General features: G+C 40.8%; 2 protein-coding genes across 7 annotated transcripts; one reads left to right on the forward strand and one right to left on the reverse strand.

Annotated features, from left to right (window-relative positions):
- Window positions 1–1345: 1345 nt before the first annotated feature.
- LOC311283359 (GTPase IMAP family member 8-like) lies at window positions 1346–23233 on the reverse strand. 6 transcript variants are annotated; one of them, XM_084397706.1, is made up of 9 exons: window positions 22893–23233; window positions 22657–22690; window positions 13721–14413; window positions 11796–12500; window positions 4638–5333; window positions 2689–2752; window positions 2492–2605; window positions 2300–2359; window positions 1346–2028 (listed from the first exon to the last, which is right to left on the reverse strand). In XM_084397706.1, exons 2-9 carry the CDS (start codon window positions 22679–22681, stop codon window positions 1806–1808), a joined length of 2580 nt encoding a protein of 859 aa, XP_084253832.1. In that variant the 5' UTR covers window positions 22682–22690; window positions 22893–23233; the 3' UTR covers window positions 1346–1805. The 6 variants fall into 6 exon arrangements, with proteins under 6 accessions (XP_084253832.1, XP_084253833.1, XP_084253831.1 ...); XM_084397707.1 differs by having other exon boundaries at window positions 13721–14410; window positions 22893–23062; XM_084397705.1 differs by having other exon boundaries at window positions 11796–12524; window positions 13721–14410; window positions 22893–23062.
- LOC311283360 (piggyBac transposable element-derived protein 4-like) lies at window positions 16692–18731 on the forward strand. Its single transcript, XM_084397710.1, has 2 exons — window positions 16692–17934; window positions 18062–18731. Exons 1-2 carry the CDS (start codon window positions 17206–17208, stop codon window positions 18608–18610), a joined length of 1278 nt encoding a protein of 425 aa, XP_084253836.1. The 5' UTR covers window positions 16692–17205; the 3' UTR covers window positions 18611–18731.
- Window positions 23234–24134: the final 901 nt, after the last annotated feature.

A 24134-nucleotide genomic window follows, 5' to 3' on the forward strand; every position in this document is an offset into this window, starting at 1 on the left:
TAAAAAAAAGAAAAGAAAAAAAAAGTAGTCTTTTAGAATATCTAAATATATATCTAAATAAAAAATATATAAAAGGTGGAGAAATCATATCTAAAAAAACAATTGGAATCAAACAGCCTTTCTATGTATTTCTATAGGGAGCTATAGGCAGCCTACTGGCGTCACATGGCATTGCACTAAATAATTCTCTTTTAACGCCACTGGATAGCACTCTTCTCACTTCAAATATTATAATTTTTTTAGCTCTACACTGGATTCTAATGTGAAATGTTGCATTTATTGAAAAATAAATAAATAAATTATATATATATATATATATATATATATATATATATATATATATATATATATATTCTAATGGGAAAAATAGCGCATAAAAATGATATAATTAATGCAAAGTATCATAAAAACCTTTAAAAATTCTAAATAAAAATCAAAAAATATTATTGAACAAAAATATATTTCATTGGTTTTCCTGGGGAAAAAAAAGTTACATTTTAAGGCTTCGGTCGTTTTTGCACGAAAGGAAGCCAAGTGTAACACATTAATGAAGAAGCCCAGAGGGTTAATCGCTATAACAACCGCCTCGCTCTACATTATCCCGCTTATTACATGGCTACCTACAAAATAAATAAATAATTTGACACAAATTATTGATTTAAAAGGGAGTTTATTGATTTAAAAACGATTGTATTGCTTCCGCTAAAGAAAATAGTCCGTTCCGCGTCCATAGCGACGCTCTGTTTTTCATGGCAACGGTGTGTTACTACGCAGCGGTCTGTTATCAAGAAATAACAGACAGCATTCTACATCGGAATTCAACCAAGCCATGTAATAAAATTATATAACGTGAGCACTGAACGCATAATAATATACTTAATTAAAATGATTTCGACATTCAGTGGGATTCACCCATCTGCTGTTCGTTTTTGCATAAGGAAACAAATGCTTTGTAGGCCTGTATCTCTCACTGCTGTTACAAATTTTCGCTAAACTTTTTATGAAAACATTTGACTGTTAAGACAGATGATCTTTTATTCTTTTACATGTGTCCCAGATCGAGTTACATCCATTTGTTCATAAATGAAAACAAAGCAGATCTAATACTTTTTTCCCTCCCACTCCTGGGCTCGACTTTTATCAAAGTGCACAGAAACGCAGGATTTTCTATTTTCCAGGATTTTTCGCATTTCTCTACTCCATAAGTGTCACAGGCTTTATGTTCAACAACTACTTTTGAAATTTAACATGCACTTTGTTTGATTTGTGAAGTTGCACCAGAATATTGAGAATAACCTCTCTTGACTTTTATCAAGCAATGAAAAACAACAACAACAACAAGAAGATCCTTAATAAATGGATATTTATGGTGAAATTTCATATTACATCATTTGAATTGTGTATGGCCTGTGATGGATTTTTTAAATGAATAAAATAGTAAACTGTATATCAGACTAATCATAATTCTAACATCTAAACTTACTTCTCCTTTAGACCAAACACTCTACCACTTGAACAAAATGTACTCTGAAGTTTGTGTCGAAACCAGTGGAAAATCCTGAGATGCTGGCTAGACAATATCAACACTATAACAGTCTAGAATAGTCTCATGACATATTGAGTAAACAACTGAACTTCTAACCTTTTCCATTTTTTTAATGATTTGATCTAAGTTGCTTCTACCTGGTAACAGAAGGGTTTGCCTATGAACAACCAATCCAACTGTAGGGAAATTATGTAATGTGTCATGTCATTTTTGCAATCATGCTCCATGATTTATAGGAAATAATTCACTCTATGTGTGATTATACCCCGAATTGCGACTGACACGCTTGAACTTCACCACTTTTAATGTCATCTGTGTTGTTTGTGCCATCCAGATCTCCAGCGCATCTTGGAGGTGGTGAGTATTCCCGGGACTCGGTGTGCAGGGGTGTGTGTATTAACTCTTCAGAAGTGGACTGGACCGGCACACACTTCCGGGAACTGCACACGGGATACCTCATGGGGTCCGCTGTCAGATGCTCACTGCGAAAGTAGAGGTGAGAGGCAGACATGTGTTACACTAAATCTATCATACATGGTATACCTCGGGGTGTAAACTTGAACAGCAACTAGTCTAGCTATCAATTGTCAGGGGACAAGTCTGAGAGCGGACATTTAGTATCCACCATATTTTACAACCCAGTCATTTTCTGTGAATGTGCGGGAGTTCAGATTCATTAGACACTGAGGATGGAATAACAATAATAAGCATGCATCCAAACTCTTCGTGTTAACAAAGCAGATGTTACTGCACCATTGGTGTGGAATCCATCCGTCTGACGTATCGCTGTAAACGGACGATGCACATGACGAACTGTGAGTCAAAGCATTCATGATAACTCATTAGCCAATGATACCACTGCACATGATTCATATACAGCTGAATGTAACATATACAATGCAAAACTGCTCCAACAAATGATAACTGATATTAAATGTAATGCACCTGTGGCGGTCAGGAATAAGTCCTGAGCTGAAGTTAGGTGGCAGGGGAATTGAAGCATCGCTCTTCAGTGACTGGTAACTGAACGCAGGAGACAGTCTGTCTCCGTCCTGCACCCTAAACACAGAACCTAACTTATTAACTGCACGTCTTTATTGCAGATCAGAAAAGATTAATCTTCACAATGTAAACATGATTACCAGGCAGATCTTTGCAGTCTTTGGACAGCCTCTGCTCCCAAGCTGCTGATTTCAGATCTCCTCTCTATGGGAAAACAGGCAGAGCAGTAAAAACTACTAGCTACTGTCAGGCATGTGCACTGAGAAAAGCCTGTTCACAACAAGGATAATAAATGTGACAATAAAGGTATAGTTTTAAAAATTAGAATTAGATTGTGCAAATACAGTTGCAATCACAATTATTCAACCTCCATTGCAAATCAGGTTTATTAGCAGAATGGACAGACTTTTAGCTGTTTGCAATGAGCAAATCAAACAAAAGTAAATTAAAGAACTCAACACAACAAATGTTAGGGTTAGGGCTAGAAAAGTGGTTTCTCCAAATTCAACTGAAAATGCAACTTTTAATGACTTCTGCAGTCTCAAAATTATTCAACCCCTTCATGGTAAGCATCTTTAGAACTTCGTAAAACACCCTTTTGCTGTTCTGAGCGGCTGCAGAAGATATGTGTAAGCAGACAGCAGCTTCTTCTATTAAAATTAATTTTAATAAACCATATGTTCAACCAAAAAACCCTATCCGTTTTCATTCACACTTGAGTGTGTACAAGGCAAAGTGGCGCTGCTCATTCACACAGACACGCAGAACAAGCAGAATATATATTTACAGTATATAGCAGTTATATAGCGCTGTATATTAATAGACACACTCATATAGCGATTTAATTTATTGCACAGCTATAGTTTTGATTTATTCATCCATCAAATCGCTCATTTTATGTGACATCTGTGTTATATTGTAAATTTCCTCAACAACACGGAAATAGTACGGCCTTAAGTTTTAAATGGAACTTTATCTGCAGGAAGGGATGGTGTTCGCGAATATGGGAGAACATGTTCGACGTATTTCCTCCTTTTTGCAGCCACTCTTCGTCCACATTTCTGGACACCACTGGATATCCATCTTCAAGGAAAACCCCGCGTTCGTTTTTCGGATAACCAAATATTCCCACACTGGACATATTAACTTTTTTTTCAGCGGGGGATAGAGGACAGCCTCTGTCTCCGACAGCTTCTCCGCTGCACATGTATGGGTGAAGTCTAAGCAGTCAAGTGGAAAGAAGTTGCATATGCGCAGGTGAGATCTGGTTTAATATTCTTTCCAAAACCGTGGATAAGCAAATGTTCACGATATGATAATCGTACCTGTCAATATTGTGATAACCTGCCATACCGTTATAGCGCTACAACCGTAGTGCCTTCACTATCTTTTTGTATCTTGTTCCTTGTTTGTGAATGGTATCTTCTCTTCCAATTCTTTAGCCATATTTCCAAGGTGCAGTCAAACGTGACACTCAACAAACCTCTCCAGTTCAGATATTTCATGTGTTCTAGCTCAAGCACACCTGGTGCAGCTAATGAAGCCGTTGATTAGTGAGACAACTCCTGTTCTGCAGATCTGTGCTGTTGTGAGGGATTCTATCAGGGGGTTGAATAATTTTGAGACTGCAGCACTCATTAAAAGTTGCATTTTCAGTTGAATTTGGAGAAACCACTTGAAACATTTGTTGTGTTGAGCTATTTCAATTACTTTTGTTTAATTTGTTCATTGCAAATTTTGCCAATAAACCTGATTTGTAATGGGGGTTGAATAATTCTGATTGCAACTGTATAAAAGAATATCAGTCTACAGCGCAACTTTATCGATAACGGCACAAAGGAACAATATCACTGGAATCACATTCAGAACAATTTTTTTCCAGTTGATGAATGATAAATACAAACAGCCAATCAGAATCCAGCTTGAGCTTGAGCATTTAAAGAGACAGGCGACAAAACTGCAGCTCTCATAATAAACAGAACAATATTGTCTGATATACTTATCGTTCCAGGTGTGAATGGGTCTTAACCCCTGCATTCACAGAGACGTGCGCGTGCTCATGTGGAAAAACAAACACAAATATACTCACCTATCTTTGCTCTGTTTTCTTCTCTCAGTCTCTGTGCTTTTATTTCTCGCTCCTTTGCCCTCTCCTCTGCTTGCCTTCGCTCGTTCTCGGCCTCTAAGATATTTTGGTCTAGTTGGTAATAGCAGTGCTTATTTTCTGCCACCATCTCCTCAATCTTTTCAAACAACTGCATGACCTGCATGTCATCATTCTTGACTTTGGTGTTGAGAACATGATATCTGTTGCCACATTTCTCCAGCAGCCACTGGAGGGCGCCGCCTTCACTCTCAATGTGCATCTCTATGGGCGTCTGTCCCAGCCAATCTTCATGAGTGAACAGAACCATAGTGTGATTCCACACTCTCTGGCTGAGTAGCTTGAGATGCTCCTCCAACACTTGCTTGTTCATCTCGCTGTATTTTGTATCAACACGGATGACTAAGAGAAGTGCGCTTGGCCCCGGCTGACACAAAAATAGACTGTGCATGAATTCCAATTGGTACATTTTTGCACTATTCTGCACATTTAAATCACTCCAGCACGGCGATTCGACCACAGTGAGTTTTCTGCCGCCCAGCGTTCCCTGTTTAATCTCAGACTGAACGGCACTCTTTGTCTCAAACGCCTCTCGGCCCAAGATGGTGTTTCCGGCTGAACTCTTCCCAGCTAAACTCTTGCCCATCAGCACCAGCCTTAGTTCTGACAGCTTTCTGTCTCCTGTCAATGAAAAACAATCTGTTTTAGAAGACCATAGATGACCAAAGGCCTTTTAATATGAATTATTATATGCACAAAGTCCAAAAGCCACACAATCAAGTACATTCTGGTCTCTAGATATGTCTATTAATAACTCACTCTAACCCTTATTTTCGGGTCTGTTTGATCCACATTGTTTTTTGGGTTGTCAAAAATACTGGTTAACCTATGATTTTTTCCCCCTGATATTTTGTGACTTTTTCTGACTTAGCGTCATGAACATGCATGCAAAACAATTTGATGTGTGGAATGTGCATACAAAATATCTATTATAAACAATTGTGCAAAATATGAAAAGACAATGCAGAAAAGCAGAGCACATGTGGCGGAAGACAAAACTTGTAGTCCATTATAACATCTACAAAGACAGCCTTCATGCTTTCAATATGGAACTAGGCAAAGCTAGACAGACTTTCTTCTCAAATATTATAAACAGCAATTTAAACAACACACGCACTCTTTTTGCAACTGTAGAGAGACTGACAAACCCCCCAAGCCAGATTCCCAGTGAAATGCTCTCAGACAACAAGTGCAGTGAGTTTGCTTCTTTCTTCTCTGAGAAAATCAATAATATCAGAAAGGTGATCAGCACATCCTTGAGTTGCACTGGGGTCAGACAGATCAGACCACCTGAGAAAGTAGTTACTATGTCTGATTTCAAAGAAATTAATGGCAACATTTTGGAAGAAACCGTACAGCACCTTAAAACATCAACCTGTGCTCTTGACACACTTCCCACATCTTTTTTCAAAAGTGTGTTAAACAGTCTAGAAGCAGATCTTCTAGAAGTGGTAAATGCTTCACTTCTCTCTGGGAGTTTTCCTAACTCCCTGAAAACTGCAGTTGTCAAGCCCCTCCTGAAAAAGAGCAATCTGGATAAGACCATATTAAGCAACTATAGACCGGTCTCAAATCTTCCTTTCATAGGCAAGATCATTGAGAAAGTTGTCTTCAACCAGCTGAACAAATTCTTAAGCTCGAATGGATACTTTGACAATTTTCAATCTGGTTTCCGACCGCACCACAGCACAGAGACAGCGCTCATAAAGATAATAAACGATATTCGCTTAAATACTGATTCAGGCAAATTATCAGTGCTGGTGCTACTCGACCTCAGTGCTGCATTTGACACTGTCGATCACAACATACTTCTGGACAGGCTGGAAAACTGGGTGGGGCTTTCTGGGATAGTCCTAAAATGGTTCAGGGCATACTTAGATGGGAGAGGTTATTATGTGAGTATAGGAGACCATAAGTCTGAGTGGACATCCATGACATGCGGAGTCCCTCAAGGCTCAATTCTTGCACCACTCCTGTTCAACCTGTATATGCTCCCAATGAGCCAAATAATGAGAAAGAACCAAATCTCTTACCACAGCTCTGCAGACGACACACAGATTTACTTAGCCCTATCACCTAACGATTACAGCCCCATTGACTCCCTGTGCCAATGCATTGATGAAGTCAACAGTTGGATGTGTCAAAACTTTCTTCAGTTAAACAAAGACAAAACTGAAGTCATTGCGTTTGGAAACAAAGATGAAGTTCTCAAGGTGAACGCATACCTTCACTCTAGGGGTCAAACAACTAAACATCAAGTCAGGAATCTTGGTGTGACACTAGAGTCAGACCTTAGTTTCAGTAGTCATGTCAAAGCAATAACTAAATCAGCATACTATCATCTGAAAAATATTGCAAGAATTAGATGCTTTGTTTCCAGACAAGACTTAGAGAAACTTGTTCATGCTTTCATCACCAGCAGGGTGGATTATTGTAATGGACTCCTCACTGGACTTCCCAAAAAGACCATAAGCCAGTTGCAGCTCATACAGAACGCTGCCACCAGGATTCTGAGCAGAACCAGAACATATGAACATATCACACCAGTCCTCAGGTCTTTACACTGGCTCCCAGTTAGATTTAGGATTGATTTTAAAGTATTATTACTGGTATATAAATCATTCAATGGCCTAGGACCTCAATACATTGCAGATATGCTCACTGAATATAAACCCAACAGATCACTCAGATCATTAGGATCATATCAATGATCTGGATTCAAGATGGCGCCGAGTATGGCTGCTGCGTTGCGAGCTCCGACACAACATAGTAGTCTTTTGTTTGTTTTGTATACATTTCTTATGTTTTTCGTCTTGGATGTTGTCTGCTTTATTGTGTATGACAGACAAACACTTTTGGACATTGGTTCGGCAATCGCACACCGAAAACCGGACTTTATATTCTTCAAAGACGACCCGCTGTTTACAAACACGGCAGCGGAGCCCTTTGTCTGGGCAGCTCGGCCGCGGAAACGCAGCCGGAGAAGGGGAAGAAGAGCCGGCGTTCTCATCAGAGTAAGACGGCGCGCAAATCGACCCCCGCTCCCCAGTATTCTACTGGCAAATGTTCAGTCTTTGGACAACAAGCTCTGCGAGCTGAGAGCGCGGATCTCTTTCCAACGTGAGACGAGGGACTGTTGCATTATCTGCCTTACAGAAACGTGGATGTCTGCTGAGATTCCAGATTCGGCTATCGAAACTGCGGGGTTCTCCGTGCATCGAGCGGACAGAGCAAAAGACCTCTCAGGTAAAAGCAGAGGTGGTGGTGTATGTTTTATGATCAACAAATCTTGGTGTGATCAGAGGAACGTACATTCTATCAAGTCTTTCTGCTCTCCTGACTTAGAATTTCTCATGCTTCTGTGTCGACCATTCTGGCTACCGAGGGAATTCACAGCGGTCATTATCACAGCTGTGTACATTCCCCCACAAGCCGACACAGACCGGGCACTAAAGGAACTGTATGGGAGAATAAGTGAGCAGGAAATCTCGCACCCTGAGGCCGCGTTCATTGTGTCTGGGGACTTTAACAAAGCCAACTTCAAGAAAATAGCACCAAAATACCACCAACACGTAAAATTCAACACACGAGGGGACCGGATTTTGGATCATTGCTACTCTCCTTTCCAGGATGGCTACAAATCCCTCCCCCGCCCACCACTTGGCAAATCAGACCATTCTTCCGTTCTCCTTCTGCCCGTTTACAGGCAGAAACTAAAACAGGAAACACCCACCCTCAGAACGATCCAGTGCTGGTCGGACCAATCAGACTCAATGCTACAGGATTGTTTTGATCACGCGGACTGGGAGATGTTCCGGTCGGCCTCTAATAACAACATCGAGGTCTACGCTGATAGCGTAACGTGTTTCATCAGGAAGTGCGTAGAGGACGTTGTTCCAACCAAAATAATACGGATCTACCCTAACCAGAAACCATGGATAAATAGTGAAGTTTGTGCGGCACTCAATGCGCGGACCTTCGCTTTTAATTCCGGGACTGTGGAGGAGCATAAACAAGCTAGTTATACCCTCCGAAAAACTATCAGAGTAGCAAAACGCCATTTCAGGGACAAGATTGAAAGACAGTTCAACACCACCGACTCTAGAAGCATGTGGCAGGGAATTAACATCATCACGGATTACAAAGGGAACACAAACTCCACAGTGAACACCGCTGCCTCTCTCCCGGATGAGCTAAACACTTTTTATGCTCGTTTCGAGGGAACTTACAACCCCCTCGCGGAGAGAGCTCCCGCGGCTGAAGCTACAGAGGTTAATACACTCTCCGTCTCTGTAGCGGATGTAACCCGATCCTTCCGACGGGTGAATATCCGTAAAGCCGCGGGTCCAGACGGCATTCCGGGCCGTGTCATCAGAGAATGCGCGAACCAACTGGCTAGTGTTTTTACGGACATTTTCAACTTGTCCCTCTCCCTGTCTGTAGTCCCCCACATGCTTCAAAACGTCCATCATTGTACCTGTACCGAAGCAATCCAACATCACCTGCTTAAATGACTGGCGTCCTGTTGCTCTGACCCCCATCATTAGCAAATGCTTTGAGAGACTAGTCAGAGATTACATCTGCTCTGTTTTACCTCCCTCACTGGACCCATTGCAGTTTGCATACCGCAACAACCGTTCCACTGATGATGCTATTGCATCTACAATATACACTGCTCTCTCCCACCTGGAAAAAAGGAACACATATGTGAGAATGCTGTTTGTAGACTACAGCTCAGCATTCAATACCATAGTGCCCTCTATGCTTGATGTGAAACTCCGGGCTCTGGGCTTAAACAGCTTGCTGTGCAGCTGGATCCTGGACTTCCTGTCAAACAGATGCCAAGTGGTTAGAATGGGCAGTAACATCTCCTCATCACTGACCCTCAACACTGGAGCCCCTCAGGGCTGTGTTCTCAGCCCACTCTTGTACTCCTTGTACACACATGACTGTATGGCAACTCACAGCTCCAATACCATCATTAAGTTTGCTGATGATACGACGGTGGTAGGTTTGATCACCGACAACAACGAAACGGCCTACAGAGATGAGGTACACACTCTGTCACGCTGGTGTCAGGAGCATAACCTCTTCCTCAACGTCAGCAAGACCAAGGAGCTAGTGGTTGACTTCAGGAGGAGTGGCAAAGAACACAACCCCATCACCATCAATGGAGCACCGGTGGAGAGAGTCAGCAGCTTCAAGTTCCTCGGTGTCCACATCACAGAGGAACTCACATGGTCCGTCCACACCAAGGCCGTTGTGAAGAAGGCTCACCAGCGCCTCTTCTTCCTGAGACGGCTGAGGAAGTTTGGAATGAACCGCCATATCCTCACACGGTTCTACACCAGTACTGTAGAGAGCATCGTGACTGGCTGCATCACTGCCTGGTACGGCAATACCATCGCCCGCGACCGCAAAGCCCTGCAAAGGGTGGTGCACACTGCCAGTCGTATCATCGGAGGTGAGCTTCCCTCCCTCCAGGAAATATATGCCAGGCGGTGTGTGAAGAAAGCTCGGAGGATCATCAGAGACTCTAGCCACCCGAGCCATGGGCTGTTCTCACTGCTACCATCAGGTAGGCGGTACCGCAGCATCAGGACACGCACCAGCCGACTCCATGACAGCTTCTTCCCGCAAGCAATTCGATTTCTTAACTCCTGATCCCAAGTGATCAATAACCATAATCACACTGCATCTCAAAACACCTCAACTTAACCTACTGTATATTTACATTTATTTTCTTTCGCATGTGTATTTATTGTATGTATAGATGTCTATATTGTATATTGTACATTATTTATTGTATATTGTATAGTATATATGGTGCTGTGAGTTATCGTGCGCACATTAGAGGTTTAATCTGTAAGTGTAAATTGTTTCGTCCATTGTGTCATGACTGCTATGCTGCTTGGAACTGCACCTAAGAATTTCACCACTGTTGCACTTGTGTATATGGTTGTGTGACAATAAAAGTGATTTGATTTGATTTTGATATCAGCTAGAAATACCAAGGGTTCACTCTAAGCATGGCGAGTCCGCTTTTAGCTATTATGCTGGAACAGCTTCCAGAGGAGATCAGATGTGCTCCTACTGTAGTCACATTCAAATCCAGACTCAAAACAGTCATGACAGTCATGGGGGCAGTCATGACCTAGTGGTTAGGGAGTTGAACTGGTAACCCAAAGGTTGCTGGTTCGATTCCAGAGCCAGTGGGAAATGACTGAGGTGCCCTTGAGCAAGGCACCTAACCCCTAATTGCTCCCCGGGCGCCACACAAAGGCTGCCCGCTGCTCTGGGTGTGTGTATTCACGTTTGCAGTGTGTGTGTTAACTACTCACTACTCTGCTCCTAATGTGTGTGCATTAACAAATTCCAAGTATGGGTTACCATACTTGGCCGTCACGTGTCACTGTCACTGTCACTGTCACTCTCTAGAAAACACTTCTGTTTAGCTATGCATTTACTGAATGAGCACTGTGCCAATGCTCGTCCGACTGTACTGTATTTTATTTTATCTTTCTAAACTGTTTTAATTATTCTTATTTCTTTTATTATTTTAATTTCTTCTATGTAAAGCACTTTGAATTGCCATTGTGTATGAAATGTGCTATATAAATAAACTTGCCTTGCCTTGCCTATAATTATGATTTTTGCGGGTCAATTTTGACCCACCTATTTCATGGTTAAAGGAAGCAGCACAGAACCAAAACAATAATTTTCAGAATTTTGCATTTGGCAGATGCTTTTACCCAAAGAAGTGTACACTACATTGATGGCGTACATTATCAGTTCATGCATATCCAGTTTTCTGCGAATCAAATCCATGATCTTGACGTTGTGCGCACTGCGCTTCTACTGTTTGAGCTTTTTAAAGGATAATGTTTTAAAAAAATACTTACAATACTGCTTCTAAAATTAACAGTTCTAAAAAGATTGTTAAATACAGTTATAAAATCATTCTCACCTGTTATTGTAATGCATGAGATCTATTTAAGTTTGTTTATTTTATTTTTTTTAGGGAATTATACTTAATCCAGAGGGGTCAATAAAGATTGTATTTTTGAACATAAATGTACTTACCAATTTGAGACCTCATATAATGTCTCTGTTTTTGCACATTCTGCTTCCTCTGCTGAGCTCTGTCGTTTGCTTTCATTTTCCTTTCTTCCATATCTTGTAAAATCTCTCTGTCCATTTTGTAATGGCAGGAGCCGTTTTCGGCCACCATCTCTTCCACCTTCTCCAGGAGATCTTGGACTTGAATGCCAGCATCTCTGCTCTCAGTGTTGAGAACATGATATCTGTTGCCACATTTCTCCAGCAGCCACTGGAGGGCGCCGCCCTCACTCTCTATGTACATCTCTATGGCCATGTCCCCTAGGTAATTCCCAGAGGTGAACAGCACAATGATGTGACTCCAGACTTTCTCTCCGAGAAGATCGACATGTCCCTCTATCACGCTCCTGTCAACTTCTTTAAAGGACACGTCTGTGCGCACGATCAGTAATATAGCGTGGGGTCCTGGAGGACACAGAGACATGCTGAGGATGATCTCCTGCTGAAGTAACTGGCAGCTCTCTGTGATTTCTCTGTTCTTGCACCAGTCTGGGACTTTGACCAGAGTGATCTTTCTGCCGGCCGCCTCTCCCTGCCTCTTCACACACTCTGCGCTTCTTTTGGACTCAAACAACTTCTTGCCCAGGATGAAGTTTCCTGCAGAACTGTTTCCAGGTGCTCCGTGCTCCATCAGCACCAGCCTGAGTTCGGACACTTTCTGCCTGGGACCTGAGTCCAGACACAAATCAATAGCTAACAAATATCCATCCACACAAAACAAAACAGTGCACATTTTAACTTTTCTTTGTAACAAATGGTGTTTTTACAACAGCATACACATATGCATGCAATATACATACACACACACATATATATAAATATATGAATTGAAATATTAGACTGAGCCTGGTTTCTCCCAAGGATGGAGTTTGTGTTCTTGCCACTGTTGCCTCTGGTTTGCTTAGTTGGGGACATTTAATAGTCTTAATATTATTGATCTGACTGTACTGAGACTATCAGATACTGAACTGATCTGAATAATGACTCTCTGATCTTCTGTAGAGCTGCTTCACCACTGAATCTAAATGTGTCTCATATTTGATGAAGTTTGCATCATTGATTCTGTTTTCCAGTTTATCACTGTGAAATTGCTTTGAAACGACCTGTACTGTATAAAGCGCTGTAAAAAATAAATCTGACTGGACTTTATCTTAAAGGGATAGTTCGCCCAAAAATGATATTTAACCCATGATTTACTCACCCTCAAGCTGTTCGAGATGCATATGTCATCTTTTTTCAGACGAACACATTTTCAGTTATTTTAGAAAATGTCTTAGATCTTTCAGTGGTTATAATGTGAAGCAATGGGGTCCAGCTGCTTCAAGATCGAAAATGTGCATGCATCCTTCACAAAAGTAATCCATCCGGCTTCAGGGGGATAAACGAAGGCCTTCTGAGGGTAATCCGTGCGGTTTTGTCGTAAAAATATACATATTTAAAACTTTATAAATTAAAATAACTGGCTTCCGGTAGCGGTCGACGCGCGTTCACGGAGATGGATGCCGACGTAGGACGCAGCGTAGAAAGCGTCGTGACGTAGAACGAACGTAGAGTTTTGTTTTGCTCTGCTCTCTGGCTGCGCTGTCACGTTCGTTCTACGTCACGACGCTTCCTACGCTGCGTGCAAGGATCATTTTTGGGACTTGAAAGAGTGGACCCCATAGCTTCACACTATAACCACTGAAAGATCTAAGACATTTTCTAAAATAACTGAAAATGTGTTCGTCTGAAAAAAGATTGACATATGCATCTCGAACGGCTTGAGGGTGAGTAAATCATGGGCTAAATTTCATTTTTGGGCGAACTATCCCTTTAACAAATAGGCATGACTGTAGACATGAACAAATGTATATAGTACAAATCAGCCAACTCTTTTTTGGTAAACTTACCCATCTGTCCTCTGATTTTCTCTCTCCTCTTCTGAACTTCTATTTGTCTCTCTCTTGCTCTCTCTGTTGCCTCTTTTTTCTGCTTCTCTGCTTCTAAGATGTTGAGGTCTATGTCGTAGTGCTGGTCATCATTTCTGGCAACCATCTTCTTGATCTTGTCCAGCAGATCTGTGACCTGAGAGCCGTTACTCGTGTGATTGCTGTTGAGAACATGATATCTGTTGCCGCATTTCTCCAGCAGCCACTGGAGGGCGCCGCCTTCACACTCAATGTGCATCTCTATGGGTCTGTTACCCAGGTGTCCTCCATCAATGAATAACACCATAGCGTAACGCCAGACACTCGTACCGAGCAGCTCAAGATGCTCTGCCGCTGATGTCCTGTGAGCCTCGGTGAATGAGATGTTTACAGGTACGACTATAAGGAAAGCATGTGGACCTGGAAGGCACAGAGCTGGGCTGGTCACAATCTCACGTTTGAGTAGCTCAATACTGTCGTTTGTCTGTCCAACCAACCAGCCTGGAGCTTCAACCACATTCAGCAGCCTGCCATTCACCTGTCCCTGTCTTACCACACACTCCAGCCTTCTCTTTGACTCAAAGTCCCGTCTGTCTAGGATTGTGTTTCCTGCCAAGCTTTTCTCTGTATTCTGAAATCCCAGCAGAACAATCCTCATTGGGTAGCGGGAATCTTCTTTCATGGGAAGAAACAAATTACAAAAAAATTAAAACCTCCAAGATCAATGCATGGTTCAAATGCCCATTAATACTACTGAGCATAAGATACTCTAAAAGAAGAGAAAACAAGCCTAGACCTTTACAGACACTGGATGTGATGTAAATGCCTGTTTTGGCTAATGAATGATGATGTCTTTTATTTTGATATTCTGATTTGACCAAAATGACTATACCAGTATTGTAACATTTGGTCATTTTTGGACAGATTTCATTTTTGTTTATCTGTTAGAATAAAAAATCTGTGTGGTTCAAAAGTTGGCAGCTTTTTTAAAGATATGCAATCTGAACAAACAAAAAACTTGCTTCACTTGTGTGCCAGAGGCCAGGACGAGTGGCAAGATGGTGCCTGTGTGCTCGGCAAGCCGTCGCCTAGTCGCTGTTGTGTACGTCTTGTGTTTGTTTGCCCAGTTCATGTTTTCGTCTATGACAACAACGGCTCTATCATATGTCTATGATTGTGACTTTCTGATTTGCATTGGAGAAATTGTTACGGGTCTCTGCATCGGGAAAGACGGGGGACAGACATATTTTGATTCTTCACCTTTGGTACGGGTACCTCCAGAATTGTGCTATGTGCCGGACTGTGGTTTTCATAAAAGAAAAAGACACTACAGAAAATGGGGGAGGCGAGGCGGTGTTCGAGTACAACTGAAAAGACTGTTCTTTGCATCGAAGGAGCCTGTTGGTTGTATGACGATAACCCTGAGCTGTCATTTGGAAAGCTCTTTAAGAAGTTCCACTTCATCCTATCTACTTGAATCAAGGTGCCTGTTCGCTGATCTTGGTTCTTTGACGGCAGAGAGTGGCTATTTGGATCGTCTCTTGGGACAGACGTCATCAAACGTCATCTGGCTCATCTATCCTAAGGTACTCTTTTTTGGATTGTGTTTTTCCCATATCGCGGACATCGGTGCCTAGACATAAGATATATCGTCCTCATTGGCGAGGAGTAAACCATGGCAACCTCCGACCTCTAGATTTTTTTCCATCTTTAAAATTACTGACAGACATGTCTTTCACATCACTAACTTCTGAAAATGCTTTAAAGATGGTCTTGATAAATGCCAGGTCTGTTGAAAACAATTTTTTTTTAATTAGTGATGTAACGACTGAGACCAAATCAGACACAATTATTTGGTATATGTACCATAAAAATCTTCAAACTTCACTCTGGGATCTGTGGTCCCATCCCCCAAACAGGGCAAGACGGTCCTAGTTGTCATGACCACGATCAGATAAGTTGGTTTTATGGGTGTTAAAAGAATGTGGCCACATGCTCGAGAGAGAGACAATGGGAAGACAGAAACAATCTTTAATACAGACTTTTCTGCATTAATCATAGACAAACTGATCTATAAATGAACATGCATCCCAGAAACTGTGTGAATGATTGACTGTCTTGTGTACTATTATGTATATACTATGGTATGTATTTTATTATACAACCAACCAACGGTCAATGTAACCTCACCTGTATCATGTCTCCTATCTAATTAATCCTCATTTAATGACTCACACTTTGATGTACATCACCTTCTCTTAGAATGCAGTGTGGATTTGCATCATAAATCCTCCCCACAGAGGAAATTCCCCCTTTCTTATTGGTTGAACCAGGCCTTCAAGGTGTGTCCTTTGTCAAGCTTTAACACTAGAAGTCCCAGAGTTTTGTAACCCTCCTTTAGCCAAGTGGATGCTAACTGGTTAGTCTTTTGGCTATCATTAGCATCAATTCATGTGTAAATGTGGTCGTTACCTGAGCAATCTGCAGGGGGGTTGGGGGTGTGTGTGTGTGAATGGTTGCTGGTGGCTTGTTTGTATGTGTGGGGGAGGGAGGGCTGCTAAAAGCAGAGAACTTGATTGACCAAGTCTCACATTGGCATGTAGGGTCTTGCCCAGGTGTAAACAGGTATGAATTAGCACATCTAATTGCATGCAGCTTGCTCTCAAATGAGAGGTAATTCCTTGTGTGCTGAGGTGGGTAAAATCTCACTGCACATAGCCTACTACTTCAGTGCCCTCAAGAATTCTGTGGTGTACGAACCTCCTCTCCAAGAAAAGAAAATGCAGACAAGACTCACCACTCGGCAGGCCTTGGAAAATGATCCTGAGTGAAGTAAACCCTTGTGACTCAGATGTAGAAGACATAGAACTTCAGCCGGATTCGGACTCAGAGCTGTCTGATCTGTCTTCAGGTTAAGTTTCATTTCATATTATTTCCTATTTCATTTCAAACCAGTAAGTGGAAAACACCAAAAAAGCAGAGTGGAGTGACATAAATATTTACTCTCCCTTTTTTGTATTGTCCACTTTTTTGTTTGTACTACTTAGCAGACATTCACTGCCATCTGAAGTGCAAAACATTATTAGTTGTTTCTTTGCTTTAGTTGTATCTTTTTATTTAGGAAGATATTTCAGACATTATTCCGATACAGAGAAGGAGATGCTGGAATTATTATTAGTATCTATGCATGCATTTGTGATATCATTTGACTTTTCCATTGCTCACAATTTGAATTTGTTCACACTGCAGATGAGGAGACTGCTCCTCAACCAAAAAAGAGAGCCTGTTTGGGGACTGACCTGACAGAGACAGCGAAAGATGGCACAAGGTGGCGTGAAGAACAGGTGGGGACGCGTCTCCCTTTCACCCCAATAAAAGCGTACGCTGCAGATGGAGAGCCAACGGCTAAGGCCAGGAAAAGTATCTTGAGTCGCCTTCAGAGCTTCCTGTGTTTCATCACTCTTGACATGCTTCATAGCATTCAAGAATGGACTATTCAACATGCACAGGAAACGGAGCATGTTCATTGGTTCATGGCCCTCCCTGAACTAATGGCATTTATTGCAATTGTCATCTTGCGGGGGCTTACCAAGGTTCCATCACTACGTGACTGCTGGTCAGCAAACCTGGGAAACCCACATATCATTGGAACAATGCCGCGAAACCGCTTCCAAGACATCATGCGACACCTACGCTTTGATGACAGATCCACCCGGAGTGATCGAGCAAAGACTGATAAGTTTGCTGCAATTTCCAGTGTGTGGGGATCATTTGTCACCAATTGCATCACGTCCTACAACCCTGGTCTACATATCACCGTTGATGAACAGCTTTTCCCGTCAAAGACTCGCTGCTGTTTCCTGCAGTATATTGCAACTAAACCTGACAAGTTTGGGATCAAGTTTTGGGTGGCTTGCGACCTAAAATCCAAGTACATTTGTAATGTCCTCCCATATCTTGGCAAGGACCCTAGTCGTCCCAGTGGAGAGAGACTGTCTGAAAATGTAGTGATGAGGCTGATGGAACCATTCCTAGACAAGGGCAGAAATGTTACCACGGACAATTTCTTCACATCGCTGTCACTTGCGCATAAACTTCTTAGCCGGAAAACCACCATCCTCGGCACAGTCAACAAGATTCGCCGGGAAATCCCTCAATCCGCTAGACACACAGATCGCAATGAATTCACCACTCAGGTATGTTGCAGGTCTTTTGTGGTTTTATGTTTGTGTTTCTAATTTTTAGAATCAACAGCGCCAAGTGTGTCATTGTGTCATTGTGTGTAAAAGTGCTATGAAAATAACAATTTATCTTATTTATTAGGTGTTTTCAACCACTGCTGCTACGCTGACGGCGTATGCAGCCAAACGGAAGAAGACCGTCTACATTCTTAGCAGCGTGCACAGCGTGGTTCAGACTGATAATACCACCAAAAGGAAGCCAAACACTGTCACCCTTTACAACACCACAAAGTGCGGCGTGGATGTGATGGACCAGATGGTGCGGGAGTACATTGTCCGCACAGGGACACGGCGCTGGCCAGTTGCCGTGTTCTATAGCATGATTGACATGGCAGCACTGAATGCACATGTGCTGTATCAAGCATGCACCGGAAGGCAGGAAAGACGGGTGGACTTCCTGGTGGAGCTTGCAAGAGAGTTGGCTAACTCTCATATGTGTGCGAAGAAGGCAAGAAAAGAACAATTGCTTCGGACACAACCCTCCACACCTAGCCCTGGAAAAAGAGCCATGTGTCAGGTCAAACACCAATGCAAGAACAATCATGCCACTGTGCGATGTGTTCACTGCTACAGATACACATGTGGTAAATGCAGACGGGAGATACCATGGCAGTGCCAGGATTGTGAGTGATTGCTGGAATGTATTCACTCACTTTTTAATATTATTTGTAAATATGTGTACAAATGGTTGGTTTCTTTTTTATTTTATTTTATTTTGTACTGTTTTTATCAATAAATCTCAGCAACAAAGGAAAAAAAAAAACATGTGTGTTGATTTCTCCCTAAGATGGCAAAGTGAAACACAAGTTTCCTTGAAGTGGCTCAGCATGGCCCCACATCGTTTACATAACAAAAGCAACCGTTCACAGCTGATTAAGGATATTAGCCTAAAGCCTTCCAGCCCATCGGCTGTCCTGCGGGTTTTATAGGTAGAAAAGCCAAATGGCTGCTCTCTGGGACTTCTAGTGTTAAAAGGCCTCTTCGCTAGCCCTTCCTCCTCTTAGCTTCTTCACTGCTGGCCTCAACTGCTGCTCCTTCACGTTGATAGTGGGGCCAAGGGCCCCAGCAGGCCTGAGCACCGCCTGCTATGCCTTCATGCTCCCAAAGGGAGTCAGACTGCCTTTTCTTCAATCCAGAAAACTGCAACCTTACCATCACTGAACGGGCAACGATCAACTCTTGGCCTTCTCGGCACTTCAGGAGGCCGTGCTGTCCAGCGTGGTCTCAGCAGGCCCCCGGGCTGCAGGCTTCGACTCACAGCAGCCATGTGCTCCCTCAGGCGAGCGAGGACTCTCTCTCTCAACCACAACAGCGTCGAAACCACCATGCAAGTTCATCATATCTTCTCCACCCAGCAGAGAAGAAAACGACTGCAACTTGTACAGAGACATTTGACACTCACGGACCCATCAACGAACTCAATTTTCAACCACTTCAAGAATTGTCCACTGCACAGACCATGCAAGTATCAATTTAATGAGGTGCTCTGAAAATGATAAGCTGATGGTTCTTTTCATAGTTAAATAGATATCTTCCATAGTTCTATTACCTGCTTCCGGTTCCATATCACTCACCATTTTACCTATGCATGTATGTATGTATGTATGAATGTATGTATATTTGGTTTCCGATTCTCTGCTTGCAACAAAGTCCATTTTATGATCTTGATCTTGTTACATGCTCTAATTGCTGTACATGCTAAGGAATAATTATTTTTCGGTGGCCATGAAAGATACACTTTTCTTAGAATAAATAAATAATCAAAAGAGTTCGTTGGAACTGATTAATTGATTATAATATTAATTTAGCTACCTCAAGTTAATCTAATTAACTGACCCAAATATTAATAGTTAATCATAATTGGTAATTATGAGTTATTATTAATATTTCCCCTTTGAGCTAATTTGTTACAGTGATTTTATTTCTTCTCATGAGTTGGACTGTTTTTGTGACTGAGACATGAATTAGACCCTCTTTCAGATACAGCCCTAGTTAATTATAACTTTCTGAGTACTCCCAGGGCAACTGGTAGGGGTGGTGGGGTCGCTATAATTTTTAGATCTCCACACCAGTCACCACACAAGTGTGTGACAATTTTTTCAATTTTTTTGCTGGCAAGATTAAGACGATAAGAGCTAGTATCGATTCTACTGATCGCTCTAGAATTCTCTCCTTGTTCTACATATTTTTCTAATTTTAAACTTCTCTCCCTATACAATCTTTTAGATATAGTTCAACACGTGAGACCTACTTCTTGTTGATTAGATGTCATTCCTTCTCGACTTCTGGTTCTGGATGTTGTGGGAATTTTAGGTATCATAAATAGTAGCTTAGCCAATGGTATAGTTCCATCTAGTCTAAAGCATGCTATTATACATCCTTTCCTTAAAAAGCCTAAACTTGATCCTTTACTTTTAAGTAACTATCATCCAATTTCAAAGTTGCCTTTTTTATCAAAAATTTTGGAGAAGGCTGTTTATCATCAGTTGTTCTCATTTTTAAATAGAAATTCTATTTTTGATAAATTTCAGTCAGGTTTTAGGACTAAACACAGTACTACGGAGTCTGCACTTTTAAAAGTGAACAATGATTTAATGCTTGCTGTTGACTCAGGAAAGTGTGCTGTTCTCGTTCTCCTCGATCTCACGCCAGCATTTGACACAATCAAACATGAAATTCTGCTAGAGGTTTGTGTCAGTGGGTAAGGATCCAGGGAACTGTCCTAAAATGGTTTTCTTCTTACTTAAATGACAGAAGCTCTGTAGTACAATTGGGTAATTATTTCTCAGATTTTGTAATCAGTACGTGTGGGGTTCCACAGGGTTCAATTCTGGGGCCTATATTGTTTTCTTTGTACATGTTACCACTCTGCTTTATTTGTCAAAAGTATAATGTTGCGTATCATTGTTATGCAGATGATACTCAACTTTATCTCCCATTGAAGGCAGATGATGGCACAGCATTAGATTCTTTGATGAATTGCTTGAGAGACATTAAACTATGGATGGTACAGAATTTTTTACAACTTAATTAAGCTAAAACAGAATGCCTACTGTTTGGCTCAGTTAGCTCACCCACACACATATTTGATTGTTTAGGCCCTGTTGCCTCTAATGTATATGAACAAGCAAGGAATCTGGGAGTTATCTTTGATTCAGAGCTTAAATTTGATAAGCAAGTAAATTCGGTGGTGAAGACTGGCTTCTTTCATTTAAGGCGCATTGCAAAAATGAAACCCTTTTTGTCTGTTAATGATTTGAAGCAGGTTATACAGGCGGTCATATTTTCAAGGTTGGATTATTGTAATTCATTGTATCTGGGGCTTCCTTTTGTTCTGTTGAATCGCCTTCAACTCTTACAAAATGCGGCAACTAGGCTTTTGACTGGGACCAAGAAGCAAGTTAGTGTTTCCCCAGTACTAGCTTCAATGCAGTGGCTCCCAGTTAATTTCAGGGGTCCAGTTTAAGGTTTTAATGTTTGTTTTTTTCAGCCTTTTCAGTTGCTGCACCCCACCTCTGGAATAACCTGCCTTCGGATATTAAATGTTGTTCTAAATTGAGTATTTTTTAAATCACGATTGAGGGCGCATTTACTTGCCCAGGCTAATAGTTGAGCTAGTAGTTGAGTGCATCTTGTTTTACTGTTGTCTTGCATTTTAAATGTATTTGGTTTGGTGTGGTGTTTAATGTTTTCTGTATTTGTGGCTATTTATGCTGTTGGAATATTGTTTTAATGGAAAGCACTTTGGCCAACTCACATTGTTTTTAAATGTGCTATACAAATAAACTAAACTAAACTAAACTAAACTTCACTTGAGTTTAAGTGGTCATTAAAAAGAAGTCAAAATTGACCAACCATAGGAAATTAATTTGGAAAGACCCTAACAGACACACACACACACACACACACACACACACACACACACACTCACACACACACACACACACACACACATGCACTTCGAAGGATTTAAAAACAAATACTAATCTTTGACAAATAATAGCTGGATAATGCCTAAATAAATATCAAAATGCATATTTTCTAAGCATAAATTCTAGAATTATTTCACAGTAGTTGCATAAAACACTTCAGCCATCTACTGGCCATCGCTGTCGTGACATGATTTTGGTCTCTTATGATAATCATGTTATTGTTCTTTTTTCACCGGATGGCAAATTTTTTTATAAAAATAAAAATCACCTCCACAGCCAAGTGCCTACTTTTATTATTACTTTTTCTTTAGTATTAATAACACTATGTTAACACTGTATTATATTTAATAAACAATCAAGGAGGGTTAAAAAACGTGGCCTTTGTGCAAGCAAATCTCGCCAGGCATAGTTACTTGAAAGCACTTTCGGTTTAGAGCAGCAGGAAATGAATTCTCCGTATAGCTGGATCCATCGCCATTACAGCACAGATCTCGATAAAAGATTTGTAAGGCTCAAATTTACACTGGAGATTTTTTTTTAAACTCGTTAATAAAACAAATATTATTTCTGTAGCCTAGTTTTTCTACGTAAAAAATCACGTTTAATTCAGTGTTACATTCCGTTTCAGTGTAATTATTTATGAAATTTACAAGCAATTTCTGAGGGAAAATGGTCTCTACAACAAAATTTTGACTGAACGATGTGCCTCAGTGGTAAATGTAACAAATGTGTTTTTGGCACTCACCTTTGAGTAAAATATTTGCCATCATCCTCTTGTTCTGTCAACAAAAGAAGTTTAGAGTCACAGAATGACTTTGATAAAACTAATCTTTAGACCAACACATAATGAATAATTTTAGCCTAACGCATACACATTCAGTAGCCTAAATGGTTCAGTAACAACGCCTCAGACGTCACTAAACTCCAAAGAGAGAAGAGTGAAACTGAACTGCGAGAGCTTAGATAACAATAAAAACCTACTTTATCAGAGCGATTTCAAGTTGCGCGTTTGGATTTGGATTCAGATGGTTTGGATCAAGTTGGATTTCACTGGTCTTGATATTCAACTTTAAAACTTAATGAAAAGCAGAAACCGAATTTTACGAAACGCATTCACTCCTGTTACGAGTAGGCTACTCGAGAAAAAAGGAAAATAGGAAGTCAGTAGAAAGCATGACGTCAAAGCATGGACTTTCGACCCGATGTAACTACACTGCCAGACTGACATGTGAAAAACAATTAAACACGAGCAGATATCAGATATCAGACACACGGGAATCTGGACTGGACTGCTGCTCTCTAATGCAGCTGCAGATTTCGTCTTTTTTTTTTAAGGTTTGATGCAGTGGGGATTTCTTTAAGACTGCAAGGGAAGCTCGGCTTCCCCTATAATGTCAAAAAAATGAATGGTCAAATATGTACTATTGTATTAACATTTTATTGACTAAAAATGCGTTAGAAAACGTTAATCTCAAAGACGAGTTCGTTCTAGCCATTTTTCATAATACATTTCACACAATTATACATTTATACCTTTATTATATTATTACTTATTATATTTTTTATAATATTATTAGTAATAATTAAAACAATAATTATTAAAATAAAAGCCAATATATTATTAGTAGTATTATTATTATACTTTATTATATTATTATTTATACCTTTATTATATTATTACATTTATACAATTATACCTAACTCTGCTGGCCATTGAGAGGACACTGGTCAAGTCACTGGAAAAGACGCCTAGCATAGTTGGAACGATATAGGGTCACAGAGCTTTTCTTGAAAAGGAACGTTGGGCAGAATTTACGTATATAATAAATGGACAATTTTTATGATGTAGGCCGAAAATGAGCTTCCCCTCTTTGAAAGACCAGCAGCCGCCACTGGTTTGATGATATACATTTTATCACACCAGCATAAAGTAGGCTAGCACATCCTCTACAAAAATGTTAATTCTGTATAGGAATAAAATGCAGTCATTTTACAAAACTGTCAAACAAATTGTAGGCTATCATTATCAAACCAAACCTTTTTAAACAGACTTATTTCTAGGCAGCACATTCTGATATTATAGGCCCTACTCCTAAATAGATGGATAGACAGATTAATAGACAGATGCATCTGTTAAATGAATAATTCTCTGTCAGGTTTAATAGATTGTTCTCTTGTTCTTCTGATGAATCAAAGGGTGAAATTCCCTTTCGATTCCCTTTC

The sequence above is a fragment of the Rutilus rutilus genome, assembly GCF_951802725.1.
Source record: "Rutilus rutilus genome assembly, chromosome: 23".
Lineage (NCBI taxonomy): Eukaryota > Metazoa > Chordata > Actinopteri > Cypriniformes > Leuciscidae > Rutilus > Rutilus rutilus.

Bases quoted from the DNA above. Each gene is read 5' to 3' on its own strand.
- LOC311283359 (XM_084397704.1), bottom strand. From the start codon at position 22,681: ATGATGGCAAATATTTTACTCAAAG. The intron at 14,414-22,656 runs GTGAGTGCCAAA...TTCCCATGAAAG, and splicing joins GGCAAATATTTTACTCAAAG to AAGATTCCCGCTACCCAATG. The intron at 5,334-11,795 runs GTAAGTACATTT...TTTCATTGACAG, and splicing joins TTATATGAGGTCTCAAATTG to GAGACAGAAAGCTGTCAGAA.
- LOC311283360 (XM_084397710.1), top strand. From the start codon at position 17,206: ATGCTTCATAGCATTCAAGAATGGACTATTCAACATGCACAGGAAACG. The intron at 17,935-18,061 runs GTATGTTGCAGG...CTTATTTATTAG, and splicing joins GCAATGAATTCACCACTCAG to GTGTTTTCAACCACTGCTGC.